Source organism: Sus scrofa, chromosome 10 (assembly GCF_000003025.6).
Source record: "Sus scrofa isolate TJ Tabasco breed Duroc chromosome 10, Sscrofa11.1, whole genome shotgun sequence".
Lineage (NCBI taxonomy): Eukaryota > Metazoa > Chordata > Mammalia > Artiodactyla > Suidae > Sus > Sus scrofa.
Genome location: NC_010452.4, coordinates 38,847,831 through 38,874,872, shown reverse-complemented (window position 1 = coordinate 38,874,872; position 27,042 = coordinate 38,847,831). Strand labels below are relative to the sequence as shown.

General features: G+C 40.0%; 1 protein-coding gene across 1 annotated transcript in view; it reads left to right on the top strand.

The window, feature by feature from the left end:
* MFSD14B (major facilitator superfamily domain containing 14B) overlaps window positions 1–27,042 on the top strand; it is a 54,039-nt gene that overhangs the window by 14,531 nt on the left and 12,466 nt on the right. The window contains exons 3-6 of the mRNA NM_001243400.1: window positions 14,199–14,261; window positions 19,300–19,427; window positions 21,962–22,076; window positions 25,711–25,929. Coding sequence (NP_001230329.1) covers window positions 14,199–14,261; window positions 19,300–19,427; window positions 21,962–22,076; window positions 25,711–25,929 — 525 coding nt within the window. The remainder of the gene's footprint in view (window positions 1–14,198; window positions 14,262–19,299; window positions 19,428–21,961; window positions 22,077–25,710; window positions 25,930–27,042) is intronic.

Genomic DNA, 27,042 nt, shown 5'->3' with positions numbered 1-27,042 from the left:
CACATGTCAGTGAAAGCATTGGATGTTGGTGTCTCATTGTATGGCTGACTTCACTTAGCATGATAGTTTCTAGGTCCATCCATGTTGCTAAAAATGCTGGTATTTCGTTCTTTTTTTTTTTTTTTTTTTTGTCTTTTTGTCTTTTTTGTTGTTGTTGTTGTTGCTATTTCTTGGGCCGCTCCCACGGCATATGGAGGTTCCCAGGCTAGGGGTTGAATGGGAGCTGTAGCCACTGGCCTACGCCAGAGCCACAGCAACGCGGGATCAGAGCCACGTCTGCAACCTACACCACAGCTAACGGCAACGCCGGATCGTTAACCCACTGAGCAAGGGCAGGGACCGAACCCACAACCTCATGGTTCCTAGTCGGATTCGTTAACCACTGCGCCACCACGGGAACTCCTATTTCGTTCTTTTTAATGGCTATTATTCCATTGTGTATATGTATCACATCTTCTGGATCCACTCCTCTGTCGATGGACATTTAGGTTGTTTCCACGTCTTGGCTATTGTAAATAGTGCTGCAGTGAACATTGGAGTACGTGTCTTTGCAAGTCGTGGTTTTCTCTGGATAGGTGCCCAGAAGTGGAATTGCTGGATCAAATGGTAGTTCTATGTTTAGTTTTCTGAGGAATCTCCATACTGCTTTCCACAGTGGTTGCATCAATTTACAATCCCACCAACAGTGTCCTAGGGTTCCTTTTTCTCCACACCCTCTCCAGCACTTACTGTTTGTAGACTTTTGGATGATGGCCATTCTGGCTGGTGTAAGGTGGTACCTCAGAGTGGTTTTGATTTGCATCTCTCTAATAATGAGTGATGTTGAACATTCTTTCATGTGTTTCTCAGCCATCTGTATGTCTTCTTTGGAGAACTGTCTGTTTGGATCTTCTGCCCATTTTCTGATAGGCTTGTTTGTTTTTTTGGTATGGAGTTGCAGAAGGTATTTATAAATTTTGGAGATTAATCCCTTGTCAGTGGATTCACTTGCAAAGATTTTCTTCCATTCTGTGTGTTGTCTTTTTGTGTTGTTTAGGGTTTCCTTTGCTGTGCAGAAACTTTGAAGTTTGAGTAGGTCCCATTTGTTTATTTTTGTTTTTACTGTCATTACTCTAAGAGGTGGATCTGAGAATATGTTGCTGTCATTTATGTCGGCGAGTGTTTGGCCTGTGTTTTCCTCTAAGAGTTTTAGAGTGTCTGGTCTTATATCTAGGTCTTTAATCCATTTGGAGTTGATTTTTGTGTATGGTGTTAGGGAATGTTCTAATTTCATTCTTTTGCATGTGGCTGTCCAGTTTTCCCAGCACCACTTATTGAACAGGCTGTGTTTTCTCCATTGTATATTATTGCCTCCTTTGTCATAGATGAGTTGGCTGTAGGTGTGTAGGTTTAATTCTGGGCTTTCTATCCTGTTCCACTGATCTGTATTTCTGTCTTTGTGCCAGTACCATGCGGTTTTGATGACTGTAGCTTTGTAGTATAGTCTGAAGTCCAGGAGCCTGATTCCTCCAGCTCCATTTCTTTTTCAGGATGTCTTTGGCTATTCTGGGTCTTTTGTGCTTCCAAAAAAACTTTAAAAATTTTGTTCGAGTTCTGTGAAACATGTCCTTGGTAATTTGATAGGGATTGCATTGGATCTGTAGATTGCTTTAGGTAGTATAGTCATTTGGATAATATTAACTCTTCCCATCCACGAGCATGGTATGTCTTTCCATCTATTTGTGTCATCCTTGGTTTCTTTCATCAGTGTCTTATAGTTTTCAGAGTACAGGTCTTTTGTCTCTTTAGGTAGGTTTACTCCTAGGTATTTTATTCTTTTGGATGTAATGGTAAACGGGATTGCTTCCCTAATTTCTTTTTCTGCTCTTTCATTGTTAGTGTATAGAAATGCCATTGATTTCTGTGTATTGATTTTGTATCCTTTGACTTTGCCAAATTCATGGATGAACTCTAACAGTTTTCTGGTAGAGTCTTTAGGATTCTCTAGGTATAGTATCATGTCATCTGCAAATAGGGATAGTTTTACTTCTTCCTTTCCAATTTGGATTCCTTTTATTTCTTTTACTTCTCTGATTGCCATGGCTAGGATTTCCAGAACTATGTTGAAGAGTAGTGGTGAGAGCAGACATCCTTGTCTTGTTCCTGATCTCAGCAGGAATTCTTTCAGCTTTTCACCATTGAGAATGATGTTCGCTGTGGGTTTGTCGTATATGGCCTTCATCATGTTGAGGTAGGTTCCCGTTATGCCCACTTTCTGAAGGGTTTTTATCAGAAATGGGTGTTGGATTTTGTCAAAGGCTTTTTCCGTGTCTATTGAGAGGATCATATGGTTTTTATTCTTCAGTTTGTTAATGTGGTGTATCACACAGATTGGTTTGCAGATATTGAAGAACCCTTGCATCCCTGGGATAAATCCCACTTGATCATGATGTACAACCCTTTTAATGTATTGTTGGATGCAGTTTGCTAGTATTTTGTTGAGGATTCTTGCATCGATGTTCATCAGTCATATTGGCCTGTGGTTTTCTTTTTTTGTGGAGTCTTTGTCTGGTTTTGGTAACAGGGTGATGGTAGCCTCATAGAATGAGTTTGGGAGTATCCCTTCCTCTGCAATTTTTTGAAATAGTTTCAGAAGGAGAGGTGTTAGCTCTTCTCTAAATGTTTGATAGAATTCGCCTGTGAAGCCATCTGGTCCTGGACTTTTGTTTGTTGGAAGTTTTAAAATCACAGTTTCAATTTCAGTTCTTGTGATTGGTCCATTCGTCTTTTCTATTTCATCTTGGTTTAGTCTTGGAAGAGTGTACTTTTCTAAGAATCTGTCCGTCCTAGGTTTTCCATTTTATTGGCATATTGTTGCATATAGTAGTCTCTTATGATGCTTTGTATTTCTGTGGTGTCCGTTGTTACTTCTCCTTTTTCATTTCTAATTTTATTGATTTGAGTCCTCTCTCTTTTTTGCTTGATAAGTCTGGCTAGGGGTTTATCAATTTTGTGGATCTTTTCAAAGAACCAGCTTTTCGTTTCATTGATCTTTTTTTTTTTTTTTTTGTCTTTTTGTCTTTTTGTCTTTTTTTGTTGTTGTTGTTGTTGTTGTTGCTATTTCTTGGGCCGCTCCCGTGGCATATGGAGGTTCCCAGGCTAGGGGTTGAATCGGAGCTGTAGCCACCGGCCTACGCCAGAGCCACAGCAACGCAGGATCCGAGCCGCGTCTGTGACCTACACCACAGCTCATGGCAACACCGGATCGTTAACCCACTGAGCAAGGGCGGGGATGGAACCCGCAACCTCATGGTTCCTAGTCGGATTCGTTAACCACTGCGCCACGACGGGAACTCCTCATTGATCTTTTCTATGGTTTTCTTTGTTTCTATTTCATTGATTTCTGCTCTGATCTTTATGATTTCTTTCCTTCTGCTAACTTTAGGTCTTGTCTGTTCTCTCTCGAGCTGCTTTAGATGTAAACTTAGCTCGTTTAGTTGAACTTTTTCTTGTTTCCTGAGGTGGGCTTGTATTGCTATAATCTTTCCTCTTAGAATGGCTTTTGCTGCATCCCATAGGTTTTGGAGTGTCATATCTTCGTTTTCATTTGCTTCTAGGTATTTTTTAATTTGCTCTTTGATTTCTTCAGTGATCCATTGGTTGTTTAGTAGCATGTTGTTGTCTCCACGTGTTTGTGTTTTTTTGCAGTTTTTTTCTTGTGGTTATTTCCAGTTGTATAGCATTGTGGTCGGAAAAGACATTGATAGGATTTCAATTTTCTTAAAGTTACCGAGGTTGGATTTGTAGTCCAGGATGTGATCAGTCTTAGAGAATGTTCCATGTGCACTTGAGAAGAATTTGTATTCTGTTGTTTTTGGATGAAATGTCCATTAAGTCCATCTGGTTTAATGCTTCATTCAGGGCCTGTGTTTCCTTATTGATTTTCTGTCTGGTTGATCTGTCCATTGCTGTAAGTGGGGTGTTAAAGTCCCCCACTATGATTGTGTTATTGTTGATTTCTCCTTTTAAGGTTGTTAGCAGTTGCCGTATATATTGTGGTGAACCTGTGTTGGGTGCATAGATATTTAAAATTGTTATATCATCTTCTTGGATTGATCCTTTGATCATTATGTAATGTCCTTCTTTGTCCCTTAAAATATTCTTCATTTTAAAGTCTATTTTGTCTGATATGAGTATTGCTACTCCAGCTTTCTTTTGATCCCCATTTGCATGAAATATTTTCTTCCATCCTCTCACTTTCAATGTGTATGTGTCCCTAGAAGTGAAGTGGGTCTCTTGAAGACAGCATATATATGGGTCTTGTTTTTGTATCCATTCAGCCAGTCTATGTCTTTTGGTTGGGGCGTTTGGTCCATTCACATTTAAGGTAATTATTGATATGTATGTTCTTATTGGCATTTTATTAATAACTTTGTATTTGTTTTTGCTGCTCTTTTTCCTTTCCTTCTTCTCTTGTTCTTTTCTGCCTATAGAAGTTCCTTTAGTATTTGTTGTAAGGCTGGTTTAGTGTTGCTGAGTTCTCTCAGCTTTTGCTTATCTGTGAAGGTTTTGATTTCTCCTTCAAATCTGAACGAGAGCCTTGCTGGGTAGAGTAATCTTGGTTGGAGGTTTTTTCCTTTCATCACCTTGAGTATATCATGCCACTCCCTTCTGGCCTGCAGAGTTTCTGTTGAAAAATCTGCCGATAGCCTTATCGGGGTTCCCTTGTATGTTACTGGTTTCTTTTTCCTAGCTGCTTTCAAGATTTTCTCTTTGTCTTTAATTTTGGTTAGTTTGATTAATATGTGTCTCGGGGTGTTCCTCCTTGGGTTTATTTTATATGGTACTCGTTGTGCTTCCTGGATTTGAGTGAGTGATTCCTTCCCCATGCTAGGGAAGTTTTCGGCTATTATCTCTTGGAATATTTTTCCTGTCTCCTTCTCTCTCTCTTCTCCTTCTGGCACCCCTGTAATACGGATGTTGGTGCATTTCACGTTGTCCCAGAGTTTTCTGAGACTCTCTTCATTTGTTTTCAATCTTTCTTCTCTTTTCTGTTCTGCATCCGTAATTTCTACTAATCTGTTCTCCACCTCGCTTATTCGTTCTTCTGCCTCCTGTATTCTGCTGTTGGCTGCTTCTAGTGAATTTTTTATTTCAGTTATTGTGTTCTGCATCTCTTCTTGTTTAAGTTTTCTATCTTGTATCTCTTTGCTCAGTGTTTCCTGTAAGTTATCCATCTTTGCCTCCAGTTTATTTCCAATGTCTTGCATCATCTTCAGCATCAACAGTCTAAAGTCTTTTTCCTGGAGGCTAAGAATCTCCTCATGGCTTAGCTGGTTTTCTGGGGTTTTTCCTTTCTCCCTCATCTGAGTTCGAGTTCTCTGTCTTTTCATTTGTATAGGCTTTTGGTGTGGTGACCTTTTTATAACTAATAGAGTTGTAGCCTCTCTTACTTCTGGTGTCTGTCCCCCTTGTGGCTGAAGTCGGTATGGGGGCTTGCTGTAGGCTTCCTGATGCCTGCCCCCTGGTAGGTGGAGCAGATTCTAATCCCTCTGGTGGGTGGGGCTTAGTCTCTGGATGGGATTAGAGGCAGCTGTGTGCCTGAGGGGTCTTTAGGTAGCCTGTTGACTGAGGGGTGGGGCTGTGATCCCACCTGGATTATTGTTTGCCCTGGGGCTTCTCAGCAGCTGACTGGTGGGGCCAAATTTTCCCAGAATGGCCACCTCCAGAGAAGGCAGCTGCTGAATATTCTTGAGAGCTTTGCCTTCAATGTCCTTCCCTCACAGCAAGCCACATTCACCCTGTTTTCTCAGGATGTCCTCCAAGAACTGCAGTCAGGTTTGACCTAGGTTCCTGTGGAGACCTTGCTCTGCCCTGGGACCCAGTGCACGTGAAAGTCCGTGTGCGCCTTTTAAGAATGGGGTCTCTGTTTCCCCCAGTCCTGTGGAACTCCTGCGCACAAGCCCCACTGGCCTTCAATGCCAGATGCTCCGGGGGCTCTTTCTCCCAGTTCCAGAATCGCCACACGTGAGAGTTTGATGTGTGGCTCAGACCTCTTCCTCCTGTAGGTGAGTCTCCGTGAACCAGTTAGTTTTCAGTCTGTGGAGCTTCCCACCTGGGAGGTATGGGGTTGTTTATATCACGATATCACCCCTCCTACCTGTTGATGTGTCCTCCTGTTTTTCTTCTGGAGTAGGGTATATTTTTTAAGGTTTCCAATCCATTTGAGTGAAGAGTGCTCAGTCTTTAGTTGTGAATTTTGTTGTTTTTAGGAGAGAAGTTGAGCTCCAGTCCTTCTATTCCACCATCTCTTCCTCCTGAAGCTAACATTTTTCGGTGCATGTATTTTCCACTAGATTTATTCCTGGGTATTTGGGCTTTGATCCTATTGTAAAGGTTTATTTTCTGTTTGTTCATTTTTAGTTCATAAAACAATTCATTTTTGTATCTTGACCATGAATCTAGTAATTTTGCTAAATTCATTTATTCATCTTTATAGTTTAGGTAGGTTTTATGTGTACATTCTAGTGCTCGTCTTCCTCTTTCAGTATTATCTTCTGTAAAAAATTCTTGAAGACTTTGCTTACTTGTTTTGCTTTGATTGGTGCAGGACCTTGTGCAGCGTATTGTTTTGAATACATGCAGCATCCTCTTGACTCTTATGGAGAACACCTACACTTGTTTTAAAGCTTTCTTCTGTTTCCTACCATGATTTGGTTATTTGGTAATGAAGTTGATTTTTTTTTTTTTTTTTTTTGTCTTTTTGCCATTTCTTGGGCCGCTCCCTCGGCATATGGAAGTTCCCAGGCTAGGGGTCGAATCGGAGCTGAAGCCACTGGCCTATACCAGGGCCACAGCAAGGCTGGATCCGAGCCGCGTCTGCAACCTACATCACAGCTCATGGCAACACCGGATCGTTAACCCACTGAGCAAGGGCAGGGATCGAACCGGTTCCTAGTCGGATTTGTTCACCACTGCGCCAGGACGGGAACTCCCTTATCTTTACCTTTTTGTGTTTTTGTTTTTTGTTTTGGGCTGTCCTGAAGCATATGGAGTTCCTGTGCCAGGGATCAGTTCTGAGCTGCAGTTGAGACCTACACTGCAGCTGTGGCAACCCACTGTGCTGGGCTAGTGCCTGTGTCCTTGTGCTCCAGAGATGCCACTGATTCTGTCACATCACAGTGAGAACTCCTTTTTGTGTTACTTTTTGTGCCTTTTATTGGTTTTCCTCAAATTCATTTGTAGAATTTTTTATGTATTTATATTTACAAATGAGAGGGTAGATCAGTGCTTGTGAAACCAAATGTCTTCTGAGGCTACACAAGTGAGAGGCAGGGTAAGAATTGGGTTGGTGTTGCCATTGGAATACATGCTCCTACTGTAGCAGCCACTATCTACTTAGCCATTTGGTAACATGGCAGTTCAGGCTCCATGTTTTGAAATCTTCTGACTTTCTATGAGATGCTAGAAAATAATATCGAGTTTGGTGGAATTTCCTGAAATTTACACATTGGCAACCAACTCACTTTGGAAAATATGTTATGAGACAATTTTGCCAATTTGCCAGTCATTGTCTAGACATCTCTGGTAGCCAGAGTGACTTTTTTTTTCCAGCCCAGTTGGAAATCCATGTTCTGTAATAATGAATTGCAAGGATTGTTTATAGCAGCTCTGAAAGTATTGGTGCTCTGGGATTTCCTCTATAGTACTGATTTATAGTAGGGCTTTTTGCCACTTTTGGCAGCCATAAGCCACCTGGGAGACTTATTAGTTTTGAATTCCAGCCCCATTCAATTCTGCAAGTATCCATTACTACTTAGAAGTCCCACTTCAGAGAACTGTGCTTATGGTTCTCATCCTGGGGACATATGTAAAGGTCAGCAGCTTTGAGAAAAGATACCTGTTAATAACCTTTTAATAATCTAGTCAGTTATGGATGTTCTTCCTCCTCCAATTCTGGGTCCGCACCCCCCCCTCACCCTGCCCGGTGGATTCTGAAAAGATAACTTCAAACATCTTTTTTTACCTTCACATTTGACTATTTCTTTCTCAGCCTTTTCCCATCTGCTCTATATCATCCAGAATTGCTTCACTTTTCCAGGTAAATAGTGAATGCTGTAAATTAGTTTCACTTTTTTTTCTGTCATATGAGTGATACTTTAGGTAGAAGAGAAAAAGAGCTGTGTGTATATTTGAATGTAATGTGTGTATATATACACATACATGTGTGTGTGTGTGTATTTATACACACATACAGATGTTTATTAGCTTCATTGTACTGGAAGTCAGTTCAGTTCTCCAAACTTTCTGAAGGTTTTTTTTAAAGCAAATGCCATGGTATTTTTATGTTTACTATAGTCCTTCCCAAGAGTAAAGGCAATATTGTTCTTGAATTTTTTAGTATAGAAAGATATTTAAAATGAAAGCTTGTTCTTATCTGAGATGTTTAATATACTTTTAATAACTAAAGTTTACTTTATTGTGCTGTTATCTTTAGTAGCTAAATTTTTATTGCTTTATTTTATTTTTTGTCTTTTTAGGGTCGCACCCGCGGCACATGGAGGTTCCCAGGCTAGGGGATGAATCAGAGCTGCAGCCACCTGCCTGTGCCAGAGCCACAGCAACGTGGGATCTGAGCCATGTCTGCGACCTATACCACAGCTCACAGCAACGCCGGATCCTTAACCCACTGAGCGAGTCCAGGGATCGTATCTGCAACCTCATGGTTATTAGTCGGGTTCATTAACCACCGAGCCACGACTGGAACTCCTCCTGTACTGTATTTTTAAAAACTTTGAATATATCATAAAAAGTCTGGAATATTGCTGTTTTCTTTACAGCTGCTTTATTTTATGAAGTGTTTAGTCCTTCCTCTGTGAAAAAAAATTATTGACTTTGTTTTACTTATTTAACAAAATTTTACTGTTTGTCTTTTTTTAATAAGAAAAAGTAGAAAAGTTTTTAAAAGCACAGATTGAAAATTTTTAGAGGATCTGCCTATGGCATGGCTCTGTTACCCAGAAACAGTCTATCCTACTGCCAGTAATTCTTTTAGATCTATTTATTTTAATGTGCAGGTCAGTAAATCCATGTTCTCTCATACAGGGATATGGTTTTGCCAGATTTAAAGAGGTTATCTCTTATTCTTAGATTGTATCACCAGATAATGAATGCACATTTGGACCATTTTGACTGTAGAATTGTTTTAGGGGAGGTCAGAGGTCCGGAGTGTGAGGATGAAGCTGGGGTCAGCAGAGGATCAGCATTGCTGTCCCTTTGACTGCATGAAGGCAGCCCCTGGAGTTATTGGTGTAGTGTTCGCCAACACTCCCCAACCCTGTTTCCCACTGGCAAAAACTGAGGAAACGCATGTACAGGAGGAGTTTGAAAATTTTCTGTAAGCTCTCAGCCTTGGTCTGACAAAATATAATAGGGAAAAACATGGGGCTGAAAGACAGTGGATAAATAACTGGCACATTCAGGATCAGAGAATTGTCTTGTAAAATATATTGACTCTTGGGTTTTGCTGTTTTACCATATTATTGTGATACATTTGACAAATAGTTTTAATATTTGTTTGTATTCCTTTTCTTTAAAGAAAATTTCTATATCTCTATCCTATGAAATTTGTCATTAAGGGAAGATTTTTCTGAAAAATTTTCCACTTGAGATACTTGGTGTCCTTATTTACATTTCTGTTTTTCTCAGTACAGCAGTTAAAATTCACACGCCACTAGCTGAGATGACCAACTTTTTCTGAACCTTAAAATTTATGTTTTTAGGGACTAGATAAGAAATCATTTCCGTGAGTACATTTTAATGTCATTTAAAAAAAAAAACCTTCAGAGATAAACCATCTAAACTTAGGAGACAGTTGCCCTATCCTGCCCCCCATTTTTTATAATTCATAGGACTTCAAGTGTATAGAATTAGATTAATCATAACTCTTTGTTCATGTTACATAGATTGAAACATTCATTCTCCCTTGTTTTATGTTTTAGCCTCCTTATTTTAAAAATTTATTTCTGTTACATATTTTTTAAGGATGTGGCAAACAGCTCTAAACTCATGCATAACCCAACAATAGTTTATTTCTAGTTGTGTCCTCTTTGCTTGTCTCTTTTCTACCTCCCCCAAAAAGGTAACCATGATTCTGAATTTCTTTCTTTCTTTCTTTTTTGCTTTTTAGGGCTGAACCCGAGGCATTTGGAAGTTCCCAGGCTAAGGGTCGAGTCAGAGCTACAGCTGCCTGCCTACACCACAGCCACTCAATGCGAGATTCTCAACCCACTGAGCAAGGCCAGGGTTTGAACCTGTATCCTCATGGATACAGTGGGATTCGCTTCCACTGAGCCATGACGGGAACTCCCACGATTCTGAATATTTTATTTATCATTTACTTGATTATTTTTTAGTTTTAGCTCACATTATTTTATATAGTAACACACAGTTATAGCTTTTATTTATCACTTAATTTTGGTATTTTTGAACTTATAAAAGTGGTATCACATGGATAATGCTCATGTTCTATTCTGGGGCTTCCTCTTTCTCTGTTGTGCACTTTTTTTTTCTTTTTCTTGTTCTTCATTTTTTCTTTCTTTTTAGGGCTGCACTTGAAGTATATGGAAGTTCCTGGGCTAGGGATTGAATCAAAGCAGCAGCTGCCAACCTACACCACAGCCACAGCAACATGGTGTCTAAGCTGCATCTGCAGCCTACACCACAGCTCACAGCAATGCCGTATCCTTAACCCACTGATCGAGGCCAGGGATTGAACCTGCATCCTCATGGATCTTAGGTTCTTAACCTATTGACCCACAGTGGGAGCTCCTATTGTGTGCTTTTAACACAAATTATTTTCTGTCTTCTGGTGGTAAACATTTGCTTCAGTTTTTCCATTGTTTAAACAGTGTTGCTGTAAACATTCTTGTACATGTCTTGGTGTCCGTGCACCTCACTTTCTTCTGTGGTTAAACATTGCTGGATCATAGGTGTGCAAACGTTGATTTAGCCAGATTTTGCTAAACTGTTTTTTAAAGTGATTATACTAATATAGATTTCTACCAGCAATGTGTAAGAGAGTCTGTGGTTCCAAATCCTGTGGTTCAGATTCTATCTAAAACTTGGTATACTTTTTTGACTTTTAACTGATGTATTAAGTCTCTGTGAATTCAGTTGCCTCATTATTCTGTTCTGTGTACCACAGTTCTAAGTTGTTGTTGTTTTTCCTTTTTGCCCTCTTTAGCATTGACTCGTTAGCAAAATGTTCTCCTGTTGTATTGGAAGTATTCTCTATTCCTGTCATTTTGTGGTTGCCATGGCATTACATGCAGATGTATCAAAGTCTAATATTAATCAATATCTTTACCCTCAACCAGGACAATAATATTAATATAAGTGAGGTAAATAAATTTAACATTTTGTAGTCACTTACTTCATTTATGCTAATGCTATTATTTTAATTCTGTATAATTGAAAATAAAACCTATAAGACTCATTTTTTGTTCTGTAGCATCACTGTTTATTTATATCTACCATTTTCTTTGCTCTTTATTTTATATCTGGCTTAGTTTTCTTCTGGGAATGTATTTTTTTATATTTTATTTGCCAGAATCTATAAGTTAGTAAACACATTACTGTAAGTTAATAAACCAGTTTTTGCCAGCTCAAAAAAATGTATATATTTGTCTTTGTTCTCAAAGGACATTTTAACTGGGTATAAAATTTTAGGTTGGTGTTTGTTTTGTTTTTCTCATCATATTACTGATAGGACAGCATGCTCCTTGTCTTGCTTGGTTCAGTTGTTGCTTTTACAAAAAAGTCCAGCTGTTGTTCTTTTGAAGGCAATCTGTATTTCTCTGGCTGTTTTTAGGAACCAAATAAGGTTCTCTATAGATTTTTTTTTTTCCTCTCTCTCTTTTTTTGACCACCTCTCAGCCTATAGAGTTCTCTGGCCAGGAATCAATGCTGGATCCTCTAACACACTCTATGGGCTTAGGGTTGAACCTACATCATGGTACTGCAGAGATGGCATCAATCCCGTTGAGCCACAGTGGGAACTCATATAATTTTAATTTGTGTGTGTATATTTCTTCTTACACTGTTTAAAATTGTTAGACCGCTTTTATCTTACATTGATGTCTGTCATTGATTCAAGTTCATTCTCAGCCATTGGCTCCTGAAATACTGCTCTGCCTCATTGTCATTACTGGACAAGTTTAATTGTCAGATTTTCTTTTTGGATCCTCTGTGCGTCTCCTCTCTTATTTTCACTCCATGCTTTTGTTTATTTCTTCCTGTTGATTTCTGCCTATGGTCTACTTTATAAAAAGAATAAAAGCTACAGAGGAGAATACATAAATTATCTAGAAAAGGCTTAGGAATGAGTGAAAATGAGATTCATGAAAACAAATAGAGAATTGGTAAAGCATGGTGAGAGAGGAGTCAGTGCAATTTCTGACAGTTTTACCAAGCCCAGTACAGAGAGGAGTGTTGCTTGCCTGACTGAGGAGAGGACAAGGTTGACTTTGATTGACAGACTAGCTGAAAGCTGGTGACTGCAACAGCAGACTCTTGCTTCCTTTTATTTGATACCTGGGCTTCAGAAATATGCCTGCCCCATCTGATTGCTAGGGAAACTAAATTCAGAGGATGAAACTAAAGGCTATATCTTCTCCTTTTCATTCCTTTTTTCTTTTTTCTTTTTATGTCTGCACATGTGGCATATGGAAGTTCCTGGGCCAGGGTCAAATTGAAGCTGCAGCTGCCCCCTGTGCCACAGCCACACTGGATCCGATATGCATCTGTGACCTACACAGCAGCTTGTGGCAATGCTGGATCCTAAACCCACTGAGCAAGGCCAGGAATCAGACCCACATCTTCATAGAAACTATGTCAGATTCTTAACTTGCTGGGAACTCCTGTATCCTCTCTCTCCACACCCCACACCCCTCCTTTATTTTTTTGCTTTTTAGGTCCAAACCCATGGCATATGAAAGTTCCTAGGCTAGGGGTCCAATTGGAGCTACAGCTGCTGGCCTACACCACAGCTCACAGCAGTGCTGGATCCCTGACCCACTGAGCAAGGCCAGGGATTGAACCTGCATCCTCATGGATACTAGTTGGGTTTGTTTCCACTTCAGCGGGAAGGGAGCTTCTTCCCCCTTTTATTTTCCTTATTGGCTGCCCCAGGGCATATGGAGTTCCCAGGCCAGGGATCAGCTCTGAGCCACAGTTGCTACCTATGCCACAATTACAGCAACGCCAGATCCACTGTGTCAGGCTGGGGATTGAGCCCACATCCTGGTGCTGCAGAGGCCCTGCTGATCCCATTGTGCCACAGTGAGAACTCCTGCAGCTTCTCTTCTATGTTCTGTCTTTTGTCTCGCTATGCTGCATTATGACCTACTTTTGGGTTCACTAATTCTCTCTTAAGCTACGTTAATCTTGTTAAACATATCCATTAAGTTTCTAACTTGACTTTTTTCTGTTCTAAAATTTCTTTTTCTTTTAATCTGCTGCAAAACTTATTTTGTATATTTTTCAACAAAATAATAAGCATGCTAATTTTAAAGTCTATGTTGAGTAATTCCAAAATATGTCTTTGATGGTCTGTTTCTGTTTATATTTTTGTTTGCTTGTTTGTTGGTGTTTTCTGGTTCACGGTTTCTGATTTGCTTTTGTATCTGATTACCTTTGATTATGTATTTATCATTATGTTTGAAAAAATACATGTATCGTTGATTTGGAGGCTAGATGATGGCCTTTTCAGAAATGATTGTTGATTTTTTTCTTCTTGACCTCTGAAGGTGCTACCAGTCTGGATCAGTACAATCCAAATTTAAGGCTTGAGGTTTTCTAGACTACCTAGGGCAGGAAGCTGAGCTGCAGGTCCATACCTGAGTTTGTGTACCTCTGTAGTGCATGATTATATTGTTGGTGGTTGAGGAGGTAGCTAATGTAACTATTTTTGCTACAAACACTTTTGTAGTAAAAGCAACTGAATGCTGGGTGTTCGTAGGTTCTTGCTTTATTTTGATTTCTGTCTCAGTATCTTACTATCTTTTCATGTTTTTAGGGTCTTTTCTATATTTCACTGATATTTAAACTTTTTCATTCCTCGGTTCATTTTATTTACCTAGCCTGCCATTAACAGAGGCAGAAATCTTTCCCTTTAGTTTGGTTTTAAATTTGTCTTGATGTTTATTTGCTTTTTGTAGGTTCTACACGAAACATTTCCTCAACACACATTCCTCATGAATGGTCTCATTCAAGGTGTAAAGGTAAGAACAGTTTTTTTGTGAGGTATACAGTGAGCCAAAGCCAGCAATCCTTAGCAGTTTAACTCTGGAAGTTTAAATGAGACTTAGGGAAATGTTTACTTTTGTAACTTTTGTAAATCAAATTTTTAGCCAGCTTATCAAAGAGAAAATAAAATACAATGCAAATCCATAAGGCACTGGTAAAAGCATTACTTTACTTATTGTTATTAATATGTACACAGAAGTATTTGAAAGGTTTAATTATGTGAGCTTTTAATTGCTCTATCAGCAGAATATAATGTCTTTTTTGGAGACAGACTTTGAGATTGAAGAAGGAAGCATCAAGATTTAGTTGGAGAACTCCATTGTGGCTCAGCAGTAATGAACCCAACTAGTATCCACAAGAACTCAGGTTCGGGGAGTTCCCGTCGTGGCGCAGTGGTTAACGAATCCGACTAGGAACCATGAGGATGCGGGTTCGATCCCTGCCCTTGCTCAGTGGGTCAAGGTTCTGGCGTTGCTGTGAGCTGTGGTGTAGGTCGCAGATACGGCTCAGATCCCGCGTTGCTGTGGCTCTGGCGTAGGCTGGCAGCTACAGCTCCGATTAGACCCCTAGCCTGGGAACCTCCATATGCCTCGGGAATGGCCCTAGAAATGGCAAAAAGACAAGAAAAAAAAAAAAAAACAAAACTCAGGTTCAATCCCTGGCCCCGTTCAGTGGGTTAAGGATCCAGTGTTGCCATGAGCTGCGGTTTAGGTTGCAGATGAGGCTCAGATCTGGCATTGCTGTGGCCTGTGATGTAGGCCAGCAGCTGCAGCTCTGATTTGCCTCCTAGCCTGGTAACTTACATATGCCACAGGTGCAGCCCTAAAAAGCAAAAAAAAAAAAAAAAAAAAAGACAATTTTCTGCGCTCTCATTTAATTAGCCTTAATTCATTATTTAAATTTCAGTGTAGTATTTTCAGAAAAGCTTATAAATAAGGGGTTAAAATAAATGTTCCAGTCCCACTTTGTAGTAGAGTATATTGATACAGGATATAAATTGACTGTTTCAACTTAGATAATATCTATCTACGTAATTTTACTTGGTGGTGAACAGCACACTTAAAATTATGCCTTAGTAATTTGCTGAATTCAGCCATAGAAATTTGCTGAATTCATAGCTTTGAGCAGCCTTAATTGTAATGAAGGCTGGTTATTCTTTACCTGTTTACAAAATGAATTTGGGATGCTTACAACAATAACATAAATAAAACAGGGCAATTTAAATAAAATGAAACAAGATGCTCTTAATATTCATTGAGAGGAGGAGGAATATTATCAGGAATCTGGTATCTGTTCATTTAAGCACCAGTTTGTGAGCAGTTTTTATCTCCATGATAAAAGAATAAATAAATGAGAGAAGACAATGATAAAAATACAACATACATTTTTTTTTTGTCTTTTTAGAGCCACACGCATGACATATGGGGGTTCCCAGGCTCTAGAGGTTGAAGGGGAGCTGTAGCCACTGGCCTATGCCAAAACCACAGCAACGCCAGATCTGAGTGTCGTCTGCGACCTACACCACAGCTTACAGCAACGCTGGATCCTTAACCCACTGAACGAGGCCAGGGATCGAACCTGCGTCCTCATGGATACTAGTCAGATTCATTTCCACTGAGCCACAACAGGAACTCCAATAGAACATAAATTTATCCTTACAGTAGATCTTTGTAGAGGATACTCCATATATCTTTTAATTTTGTCTTGTGGAGCTAATAAAATGTGTTTTATTCTGGTTCTGCAAAAAAAAAAACCCAACTAAGTCTGCACCCTAAAGCCAACAGGCATGTTATTACATGTTCACTTAGAGCCATCCGTAGTGTTACTCTAAAAAAAAACATAAAAGGTATTTGTTTGAATCATGGGCATGGGCAAATACTTACTTAACTTCAACAACTATTGAACTTCAGTTTATTGAATTTAAATAAGGAGTTATATAGTTTAATAACTGGCTGTTGTTTCAAGGGTGGGATATAACGAGAGAACCCTACAGCAAAGCATGGCTCTGGCAAGATATCTTCATATAGCTTAAACACAAAGGAATGAATATGGCTGTAGATTGCTTTAGCTTTAAAAATCTGTTTTACATCATATTAACTGTGTTATCTTAGTCATAATTTATCCTTCCTAACCTTAGTTTCATTATTAATATAATAAAGATAAAAAGATCCAGGAGTTCCCATTGTGGTGCAGTGGTTAATGAATCCGACTAGGAACCACACGGTTGTGGGTTCGATCCCTGGCCTTGCTCAGTGGGTTAAGGATCTGGCATTGCCGTGAGCTTTGGTGTGTGTCGCAGATGCGGCTCGGATCCTGCATTGCTGTGACTCTAGCGTAGGCTGGTGGCTACAGCTCCGATGAGACCCCTCGCCTGGGAACCTCCATATGCCGCAGGAAGCAGCCCTAGAAAAGGCAAAGAGAATTAAAAAAAAAAAAAAGTGAGGTCATTTAACTCTCTTGACGTAAGAATAGACTAAATGCCCTGGTAATCCACCATGGCTTAGAAGTTACAAGGTTTGAACATGGACTAATATTTTATTTCAGAGGAGCCAGAGTCTTTTCTCCTTAGCTTGTCTGCCCTCCGTTGAGTCTTCCTCTCACTTCCCCTTATTTCATTTTACTTGTCTCCTGGCCCATTGACTCTGGTTTATTGGTGGCTGATAGGGGTTTAAAATCCTATTCCTTTTCTTCTCATCAGTGTCACCTTGGAAGCTACTGTGTGTTGATTTCTTCTTGCAAGTTCTATTCAGTTTACCAAACCTCTTTAAAAGCCCTTATTACCAGGCCCTGTGATAGGCACCAGGGATACAGGATGAAAAGAAACCATCCCTCTGACCTTAATCTCAATTTCTAATCCAATAGCAAAGATAGACAACAAATAATTGTAATAGGGTGTACCACGTCTGGGGTGGGTGGGGGGAGTTGGGTGGGGATTGTTTATTTTGCAGCCTTCCAAAACTAGTGTGATTAATTATGCTTGTGTAGCTAAGAAAATAGATAAGAGGACAAGGTGCTTCTTGCCCATAGTTGTTAAGAGTGACTTGTAGATTACCAGGTCCAAGTGTGGAAAGTATATACAGGCACAGCAGGGGCCTTTGCAAGTAAATGCCCATTGGCACAAAGGAACATGGGATGTTCAGAAAACCTAAGAAATATTGCATTAGCCAAAGCTTAGGGTGTGTGTTAGGTGCCAGCTTTTGGACGGTTCTATTTGTGCTTATGCTGAGGAGTTTTTTAAAAGTATTATGAAAGTTCACAAAGGAAAGAATAATATAATAAACACCCATGTATTTATCATCCAGTTTCATTATATATCAGCATTTTCCCACTCTTGGTTTTATCCTGGTTTTCCTTCACTCTTTTTTTTGGGGGGGGGGTTTGCCCCTGTGTTATGTGGAAGTTCCTGGGCTAGGAATCAAACCTGTGCTGTGGCAACTACCCAAACCACTGCAGTGACAACATTGGATCCTTAATTCATTGTACCATAAGAGAACTCCCTTCCTTCACTCATTTTTATTTGAACTGTTTAAAAGCAAAGTTCATTTTGTTTTTCTGTTTGTTTTAGCCATCTTGCAGCACATGGCGTTCCCAGGCCAGGGATCAGATCTGAGCTGCAGTTGCAACCTATACCGCAGCTATGACAACGCTGCATCCTTAACCTACTGTGCTGGGCTCGGGGTGGAACCTGTGTCCCAGCAGTCCAGAGATGCTGCCAATCCCTTTGCACCACAGTGGGAACTTCTAAAAGCAAAGTTCAGACAGTCATTACTTCATCCATGAATACCTGCTGAAGAATTGAAACTCTGCACAGTAGAGATCATTGCTGGGTTTAAACAAGATATCAAAAAATTGACATATGCATCTCATCAAGGTTGCTCTTGGGAGTATGTGAAAGACAGACTAGAGGGAAATAGGACCAGGGGCAGGGGACAGTTAAGGTGGCTTTATTTCAATCCAAGTAAGAAATGCTGAACTGTGTCATAGTAGGGGATGGATAGAGACAAAAGCATGATCTGAAAAATCATCTTGGGGAATGGAGGAATGATGGAAAAGCTTTAGACAGCTTCTTAGCCAAAATGGCAAGTGTGGACCTTTGCTCAGGTATATAGGGAGCAGTGTGAGTGTTAAATGTCCCAAGTAGAGAAGTCCATTTGGCTGTAGGCACAGAACTCAGAAGAGGCTATGTTCCTAAGGCAGGTGGTGGCTGTTTGTACATACAGAGCAGGTGAAGGGAGGACTGTGGCACCAGTGGGTCTGAGAGGCAGGTGTGTGGCCACCATAAAGGGCCCTGACATAGATATGGTATGGAAGTGGCCGGCCAGCAGCGTGACTAGCAAATTGTGAGGAAGTGGTAAATGTGAGTTTCCTTACTTCCTTTTCTTATGCGTGGTGTTCTTGCTTCCCCTTAGCCTCAACTCTTGTGCAGCTTGCATTATCTCTGTCGTAGGTTCACTAGGCAGATAGAACTTTAACTTTGTTGGAAAGAGAATCTACTTGTCTTATGGACATTTAGTATATGCATAATCATCCTGTTAATCCCTATTAGTTTATAAGCCCTTTGAGAGCAGAAGGTATGTATTCATTTGAGTGTCTTCATTTCACCAGTTAATTCAGAGCCTTGCACATCATAGATATGCTATATACATATTTATTAAAATGAATTAAGTTTCTAGCTTCTTACCGTAAGCTTGGTGTGTATCATGTTAAGGGTCCACTGTGGGTGTGTTTATATATATTTATTTATATACGTACACACACACATAGCATCACCTCTCTTTTCCAGTTGCTTCCAGAAAACAAGCTCTTATCGCTTTCTTCCCTTTTAAACAGCATGCTTACAAATTTTGTTAGAATTTTTTTCAATGATATTTTGTATTTAATGTCTCCAACTGTTATGTTTGGGGGCCACTGAAGTGAATTGGAGCATTTAGAAATGCATTAGGAAATTAAGAATTACAAGTAATTGGGAGATCCCATTATAAATATGACTTTTGCTTCTGCTTTCTTCTCCAGGGCCTGCTCTCTTTTCTGAGTGCCCCACTCATAGGCGCTCTGTCTGATGTGTGGGGGAGGAAGCCCTTTCTCCTTGCCACTGTCTTCTTCACCTGCTTCCCAATTCCACTGATGAGGATCAGCCCATGGTGAGTGGCTCGGCCCTCCATCATGACTCTTCTGGGCCACGTGAGAACAGTACATCTGCAGAGCACTTTTTAACCTTTCAAAGCAATTGTACCTGTGTTTTCATTTGAAGTCTTTGATAATCCCGAAAGCCAGTAGGCAGTTGCTGTCATGCCCATTTTATAAATGAGGAAATGAAGACATTGCAGAAGTAAGTTACTTAAGGGAAGATATAGAAATAAATGATGTCTCTAAGGGCAGCTGTTGTTGCCATGAGATGAGTTACAGGATTGGGTCCTGGGGAGGGACTGACAATTCCTGTTCTCACACAACCGTGGCACATCTGACTTTGCACATGTGTGGTTTTTGTCAGCTCATTGTTCTAGAGCATTGACATGAACATAGTTGATACCAAAAGGCAGGAGTCACTTTTCTGTGTACTGCACTAAGACCAAGAGGCTGTTCTAAGTAGTAACATGAATTTTAATTTGATCTCATTTTTTCTTTTCATGCTAAGTAGGGAGAGAATAGTTAGCATGTAACCAAGGCCATTTAGTTAACAAAAATGTTAAACTAAATGTTGGAATTTGCACCTGAACCATAACTTAGTTTTTCTGGAGTCCAGAGGATGGGATTTTGGCCAAAATTCCTACTGCTGAGATGCTCCTCCTATGTGAAGAATACACTTTTGAATGGAAGGGTTTTTTGTGTTCAGTTTTTTTGTTTTTTAAAACACAGTTAATTGATTAGGGGTGGGGGTGGGGTCATGTGAAAATACTTTAATTTGACTATTTGATAGGGATTTTATGTCAACGTTTGTCACATTCTATGTGTACTGAGTACCCATAATGGATCATTTTGTCACTTACCAGATGGATTTTTATATTTTTTGGTATTGAGATTTTCTGTCCAAGAACTTGTTATGCTTTTCCAATGCCTTTTTAAAAAATGTCATCTCAATACCTTACATTTTTTTTCCTTCAGATATTTGTCTATTTCTCTATTTATTTATTTTTGTCTTTTTAGGCCTGTGCCCATGGCATATAAAAGTTCCCAGGCTAAAGGGTCGAAGTATAGCTGCAGCTGCCAGCCTACACCACAGCCATAGCAATGCCACATCGGAGCCATGTCTGTGACTTCCGCAGCAGCTCACGGCAATGCCAGGTCCTTAACCCACTGAGCAAAGCCAGGGATTAAACCCATGTTCTCATGTGTACTAGTTAGGTTCGTTACCACTGAGCCACAACGGGAAGTCCTCTTCAGATCTTTAAGTGATTTTACCTCTTCTCTTCCAGTTTCATGCTGCTGCTTCTGCTGCTTGTATTGACTAATGGAGAATATTAAATTAAAAAACCTATCTTCCTCATGTATATAAAGGAAATATAATGTTCATCATTGAGTATTAAGTTAACTTTTTAGTTGAAAAATACTTGTTCTTATTTTACTTAGAGATTTTCTTTTTTTAAATCAAAGTTGAATGTCTTTTTTTTTTTTTTTTTTGTCTTTTTGCTATTTCTTTGGGCCGCTCCCACGGCATATGGAGGTTCCCAGGCTAGGGGGTCGAATCGGAGCTGTAGCCACTGGCCTACACCAGAGCCACAGCAACGCAGGATCCGAGCCGCGTCTGCAACCTACACCACAGCTCACGGCAACGCCGGATCGTCAACCCACTGAGCAAGGGCAGGGACCGAACCCGCAACCTCATGGTTCCTAGTCAGATTCGTTAACCACTGCACCACGACGGGAACTCCTTTTTTTTTTGCTTTTTCAGGCTGTCCCTGCGGCATATGTGGCTAGGTGTCGAATTAGAGCTGCAGCCATTGGCCTACACCACAGCCACAGTAATACCAGATCTGAGCTGCGTCTGTGACCTGCACCACAGCTCACCGCAATGCCGGATCCTTAACCCACTGAGTGAGGCCAGGGATCAAACCCACATCCTCCTGGATCCTAGTCTAGTTAACTGCTGAGCCACAAAGGGAACTCCTGAATGTCAAATTTTAATGGATGCCTTTTGTATCAATGGAGAGCATTTGAATTTTCTCCTTAGATCTGTTACCGTAATGAATTATGTTAATGGATTTCTGATATTGAAACATATCCTAGAATAAACCATACTTTTTATTCTCCGAGATTGTTTGCTCATATTTTAACTAGTTTTTTTAAGTATCTATGAATATGATAGAAATTTTTGGTCTAATTACATTAATTTTAATAAAATCTTTTCTGCTTTTGTGTGTATGTCTTTTTCTTAGCTAAAACTAAGAAATTTAGACAGTTTTCATTTTTGTTCTGGCTAACTTTATAACTTTACAAGCATACCCTTACTCTTTCATTTTTTTAAACTGCATATACAAACACCTCCTGAGCATTAACAAAACTAGTATGTTTTTATTTCCTCCTTGTCATGATTATAATTTTATTAATTATACATCTTTACATGTATTTTTTAAATTTATTTTTTGGTTTATAATCTTTACATGATATCTTTGTCTTTGGTTATAAAAATGTACATATACTACATCTCTCATGGATGCTTAAAATAATCTTTTTATAGGTGGTATTTTGCAATGATTTCCATGTCTGGAGTCTTCTCAGTCACATTCTCTGTGATATTTGCCTATGTAGCTGATGTTACTCAGGAGCATGAGCGAAGTACTGCTTATGGATGGGTAAGATAACAGATTATGCTTTTTTCTTTTTTCCTTTTTCTTTTTAGGGCTGCACCCATGGCATATGGAAGTTTCCAGGTTACGGGTCGAATCAGAGCTGCAGCTGCCCGCCTTTGCCACAGCCACAGCAATGGTGGATCTGAGCCACATCTGCAGCCTATGCCACAGCTTGCAAGAGTGCCCGATCCTTAACCCACTGAGCAAGGCCAGGCAGGGATCGGACCTGCATCCTCATGGATACTAGTTGGGTTCTTAACCCGCTGAGCTGCAATGGGAACTCCAGATTCTGTTTTTTAACCAGAGGAATAATGAACATTCTACTAAAAATTCACTGAAAAGTGAGATGTAAAATAGTGTTAAATGTTGACTTAGATAAAAGAAAATCTAAAGCAATTGAAATAAAAAGGAGGCTTATGAGAAATTAAAAATAGCAGGATATAAATTGCTAGTAGTTTGTTCTCTGGTTTTCGTATTGGAAGATTGGCAGGAATGCGTGAGTTGTCAGTGTGCTAAGTATATATATTTTTTAATGCCCGTACCCTTGGCATATGGAAGTTCCTGGGCCAGGGATGGAATCTGAGTCGCAGTTGTGACTGATGCTGCAGCTGCAGCAACATCGAATTCTTAGCCCACTGTGCCACAGCAGGAACTCTTGCAAAGTTTTTTTAAAGTTGATTTGATTTTTTTTTTTCTTGTTACCTGATCTCTTGAGGAACCATAAACAGTAAACAGGTGCTAACTTCATAAGTCTCTGTGCACCTAATTAGAATTGGAGCTCTGATGGAACCTCAGCCATGTTAATCCGTTGTTACTGTATTGCTGGTTGTGTGACTCAGGCACTTATTTGGGACTTAGTACTGCAGAAAAATAATTCAGTAAATAATTGCCGAGTGCCTAACAAAAGTTACAAGAGCCTTTTTTGGATAATTGAGTATTAGATAATCATTTCTAATTTTCTTAGGCTAGATAATGGAGTTGTGATTATGTAGGAGAAGAAAGACCTATAGGAGATGGCACACTGAAGCCCTTTAGCTCAGAGTGTCATGATTCTGAGAACTACTTAAGTGGTTCAAGGGGAAAAGATGATGGGTGAGCATCCATGAGCATGTGTTCAGTGCGTGAACCTAGGGCAGGTGGGTGTTGTTGCACAGGAAAAATTTTCCCTTTAAGGCTCTTTGGCTAGCATAATGATTAAATTGACACCAGACGGATTAACAAGAGAAAAACGAGTTTAATTTCATATGTATGGAGTCCCACAAAGACATGAGAGACTCAAGGGCAGTCAGGCAATTGAGGCTTATGTATCACTCTGAGCTAAGAAGAAAGAGAATAGAGGTCTCAGCTTCAAAGGGAAGGAAGACAATTCACAGGAAGATGTGAAGAGCAAATATCTGGCAAATAGGTGTTTGCCATGCAGATAAGTCTTTCTGATATAAAAGTTATCTTTGGTATTTGCTCTCTTCCCAGTATAGGCCTCTCATCGAAATTCTTTTTTTTTTTGTCTTTTTAAGGCCACACCTGAGGCACATGGAAGTTCTCTGGCTAGGAGTCAAATTGGAGCTGTAGCTGCTGGCCACAGCCACAGCAATGCAGGATCCGAGGTGCATTTGTGACCTATACAGCTCACGGCAACACCACATCCTTCACCCACTGAGCGGGGCCAGGGATCGAACCTAGGTCCTCGTGGATACTAGTCAGGTTCTTTACTGCTGAGCCACAACAGGAACCCGCATTCCTATCTAAATTCTCCTAGGCTATTAGGGGAATGGTAAAAAGCTTTTCTTGAGTCTTCATTTACCTTGACTGAATGAGTAATTGTATGGATCAGTGATGGACATATATATACGTCAGTTACTGCTATTCCACAAAAGCAATTTTTACTTTGTTGACCTCAGACATCGGTCATTTAAAAACTTCTCCTTCGACCCCAGTTACCCTCCAGCTACTGCCTCCCCTCCCCTGAATGTTTCTTATGCCATGTCCTAAAACAGGGCCATCTCCAGAATGTTGTGGAGGACAGGGAGAAGCAGAGAGAAGTCCTCAAAGAACAGAGGGTGTTCAAGATGGGCTCTTAAGGGTTGGTTAGCAGAGGTGAGGGGTGCCAGCAGCCCTGTTTGTCACACTTGTGCAGCTTTTCTCAACACTGTATGAAATGCTCGTTGAGATACTCATTTCCCTCCAATTTTATTAGATTTTTTGTTCCTTGCTTTTCACTGGAAAAACCACTTATAAAGCTGTTGTGCTGAGCAGTAGTATTTAAACAAAGATTTTAGAGAGAGTTCTGGTATCAAAATGATCATGACTTAGGTCCTCTGTCTCTAGCTTACTTTTTCATCTATAAAATAGCTGTTATAGTAATGCCTGTTCATAGAGATGTTGACGGAAGTTAGTGAGAGGAGCACTGAGTGAAGTCATCCTGTAGATTTATTTAGCAGTCATATCGAGGGATTTAGATAAATATACAAACTAAGCAAGTAGGCTATTTTAAAAAAGACACAACGTTTTACATAGAATTTCATGGGGTATAGATCCAGAAATCTATTTATTTATTCACTCAACAAGATTTATTAAGCATCAGTTGTTCAAGAGTAATGCAACTCATTAAGAGAACAATTAGGAAACCATTGTTGCTCTTTATCCCCTACTGATATTTGGAACCATATTCCACATGGTTAAATTAACTCCCAGAATATTCACTATTTTATGTGTGTGTGTGTGTGTGTGTGTGTACACTTTTTTTTGGCTGCCCCTTGGCATGTGGAGTTCCCTGGCTAGAGATCAGGCTGCAGTCACGCCTTAAGCCACATTTGCAGCAATGCTGGATCCTTAACCCACTGTGTCCGGCCAGGGGTCAAATCTGCATCCCAGCACTCCGAAGATGCCGCCAGTCTCATTGCACCACAGCGGGAACTTCACTATACATATTTTAATAACAGACTTTCCCACTAAATTTCCATTGTTTCCCACTATTACTCTATGTAATAGTTATTGTGTACTTGAAGAAATTAAACTCATTTTCCAAGTGCTGTACCTGTTTCAGTGGGCATTAGTAGAGGGAGCTTTGAGGTCTCTCTCAACAAATCTTTGAATTTCTTATTATAGCTTTTTTAAAAGAACGTCATGGATTTTGCCCCCCACTCAGTGCTAATGAAATGGTGAAACATGTTTTTGGAAGATGAAATGAAGCACAGTCCCTCAATAATTTGTAGATTTTATCATCAGCCATACAGAAAATTTTTCCATACCTTTCTCTTTACATCTCCATTCTCCAATTAAAGAAGACTGAAATGTGTTATGTTTTATTTATGTGGAAAGTCTTACAATTTTCATTTCTAATAATATATATATATATTTTTTTTCTGGTAGCTTTCTAGACTATCTCCAATTAGTTAATAGTTTGTGAACAAATCCTTAAAATTACTTTAATTTTGTATCATTCTTAAAAGTTGTGTGCAACACAGTCCTTTTGTCTTTATAAAGCCATGGAAGGATGGCTGTAGGTATGCACCTGTGGAACCCTGGATAAAAACAGTAATGTAGGTGTGTACCTGCAGCAGATGGGACCCTGGCAAGAGTGTGCTTTGCCACAGGTGTACATCCATGGGACTCTCGGTAAGAGTGTGCTTTTCCATAGGTCTCAGCTACGTTTGCGGCCAGTCTGGTCAGCAGCCCAGCCATTGGAGCATACCTCTCTGCCAGTTATGGAGACAGCCTCGTTGTGCTGGTGGCCACAGTGGTGGCTCTTCTGGACATCTGCTTCATCTTATTGGCTGTTCCAGAATCTTTGCCAGAGAAAATGAGACCTCTCTCCTGGGGAGCTCACATTTCTTGGAGACAAGCAGATCCTTTTGCGGTAAATAAAAACATGAAAACATTTACTTTCCTAAATATGTTTCTAAGCCATGCAAATAAAAGAACATTTCTGCAGCCTCAAGCATCCTACCATTTGTAGATCTTTTTTTTTTGCCTCCAGTAAAAAATAAAAAAAGTTTAATTGCAAGTAAGGGACTGAGGCAGACTGTGTACCAGGAATGTACAGAATTGATATTCCTTTTTTTTTTTTTTTTTTTTTTTTTTTTTGTCTTTTTGCTATTTCTTGGGCCACTCCCAAGGCATATGGAGGTTCCCAGGCTAGGGGTTGAATCGGAGCTGTAGCCACCGGCCTATACCAGAGCCACAGCAATGCGGGATCCAAGCAGCGTCTGCGACCTACACCACAGCTCACGGCAATGCTGGATCATTAACCCACTGAGCAAGGCCAGGGATCGAACCCGCAACCTCATGGTTCCTAGTTGGATTCGTTAACCACTGGCCACGATGGGAACTCCCCAGAATTGATATTCTTAAGTCAAGCATGTGGTTATCACAAGGGAAGAGACCAGAAATGTCCAGTTAATCCCTGATGAGGGCTTGGGAAGGAAGATTTTTTCTTTTCGCATCTTTTCATCATTTTTAAACAAATGAAGGTGGCCATTTGAAGTATTTGTTTTCATTTACTTAAATTCAGAAAGGTTAAATGCATATGGACCGACTGAAGTAGTTATTTTCTAAGTTGTTAATGTACACCCACTTTGAACAGAAGCTTTGAACTTGTCTTTTGCAGAGTGAATGGATTCCTTGTTTTCTGTAATTGTGTTTTTCAGCCTGGGGGGAATCCCATTAACAACTAGAAAAAGTACTGAGAAGAATCTTCTCTTCCCTTCTCCTACTTTATCTGCTTTGAAAGTGTTCTTGAGGAATATATGTGCAGGAAAAAATAACCAGAGATTTAATTTTTGCTTTTTAGACCTTAAGCTTATCTTTTAGGAAAAATACATATAAGAAAACTAACTCGGGAGTTCCCGTCATGGCGCAGTGGTTAACGAATCCGACTAGGAACCATGAGGTTGTGGGTTCGGTCCCTGCCCTTGCTCAGTGGGTTAACGATCCGGCGTTGCCGTGAGCTGTGGTGTAGGTTGCAGACGCT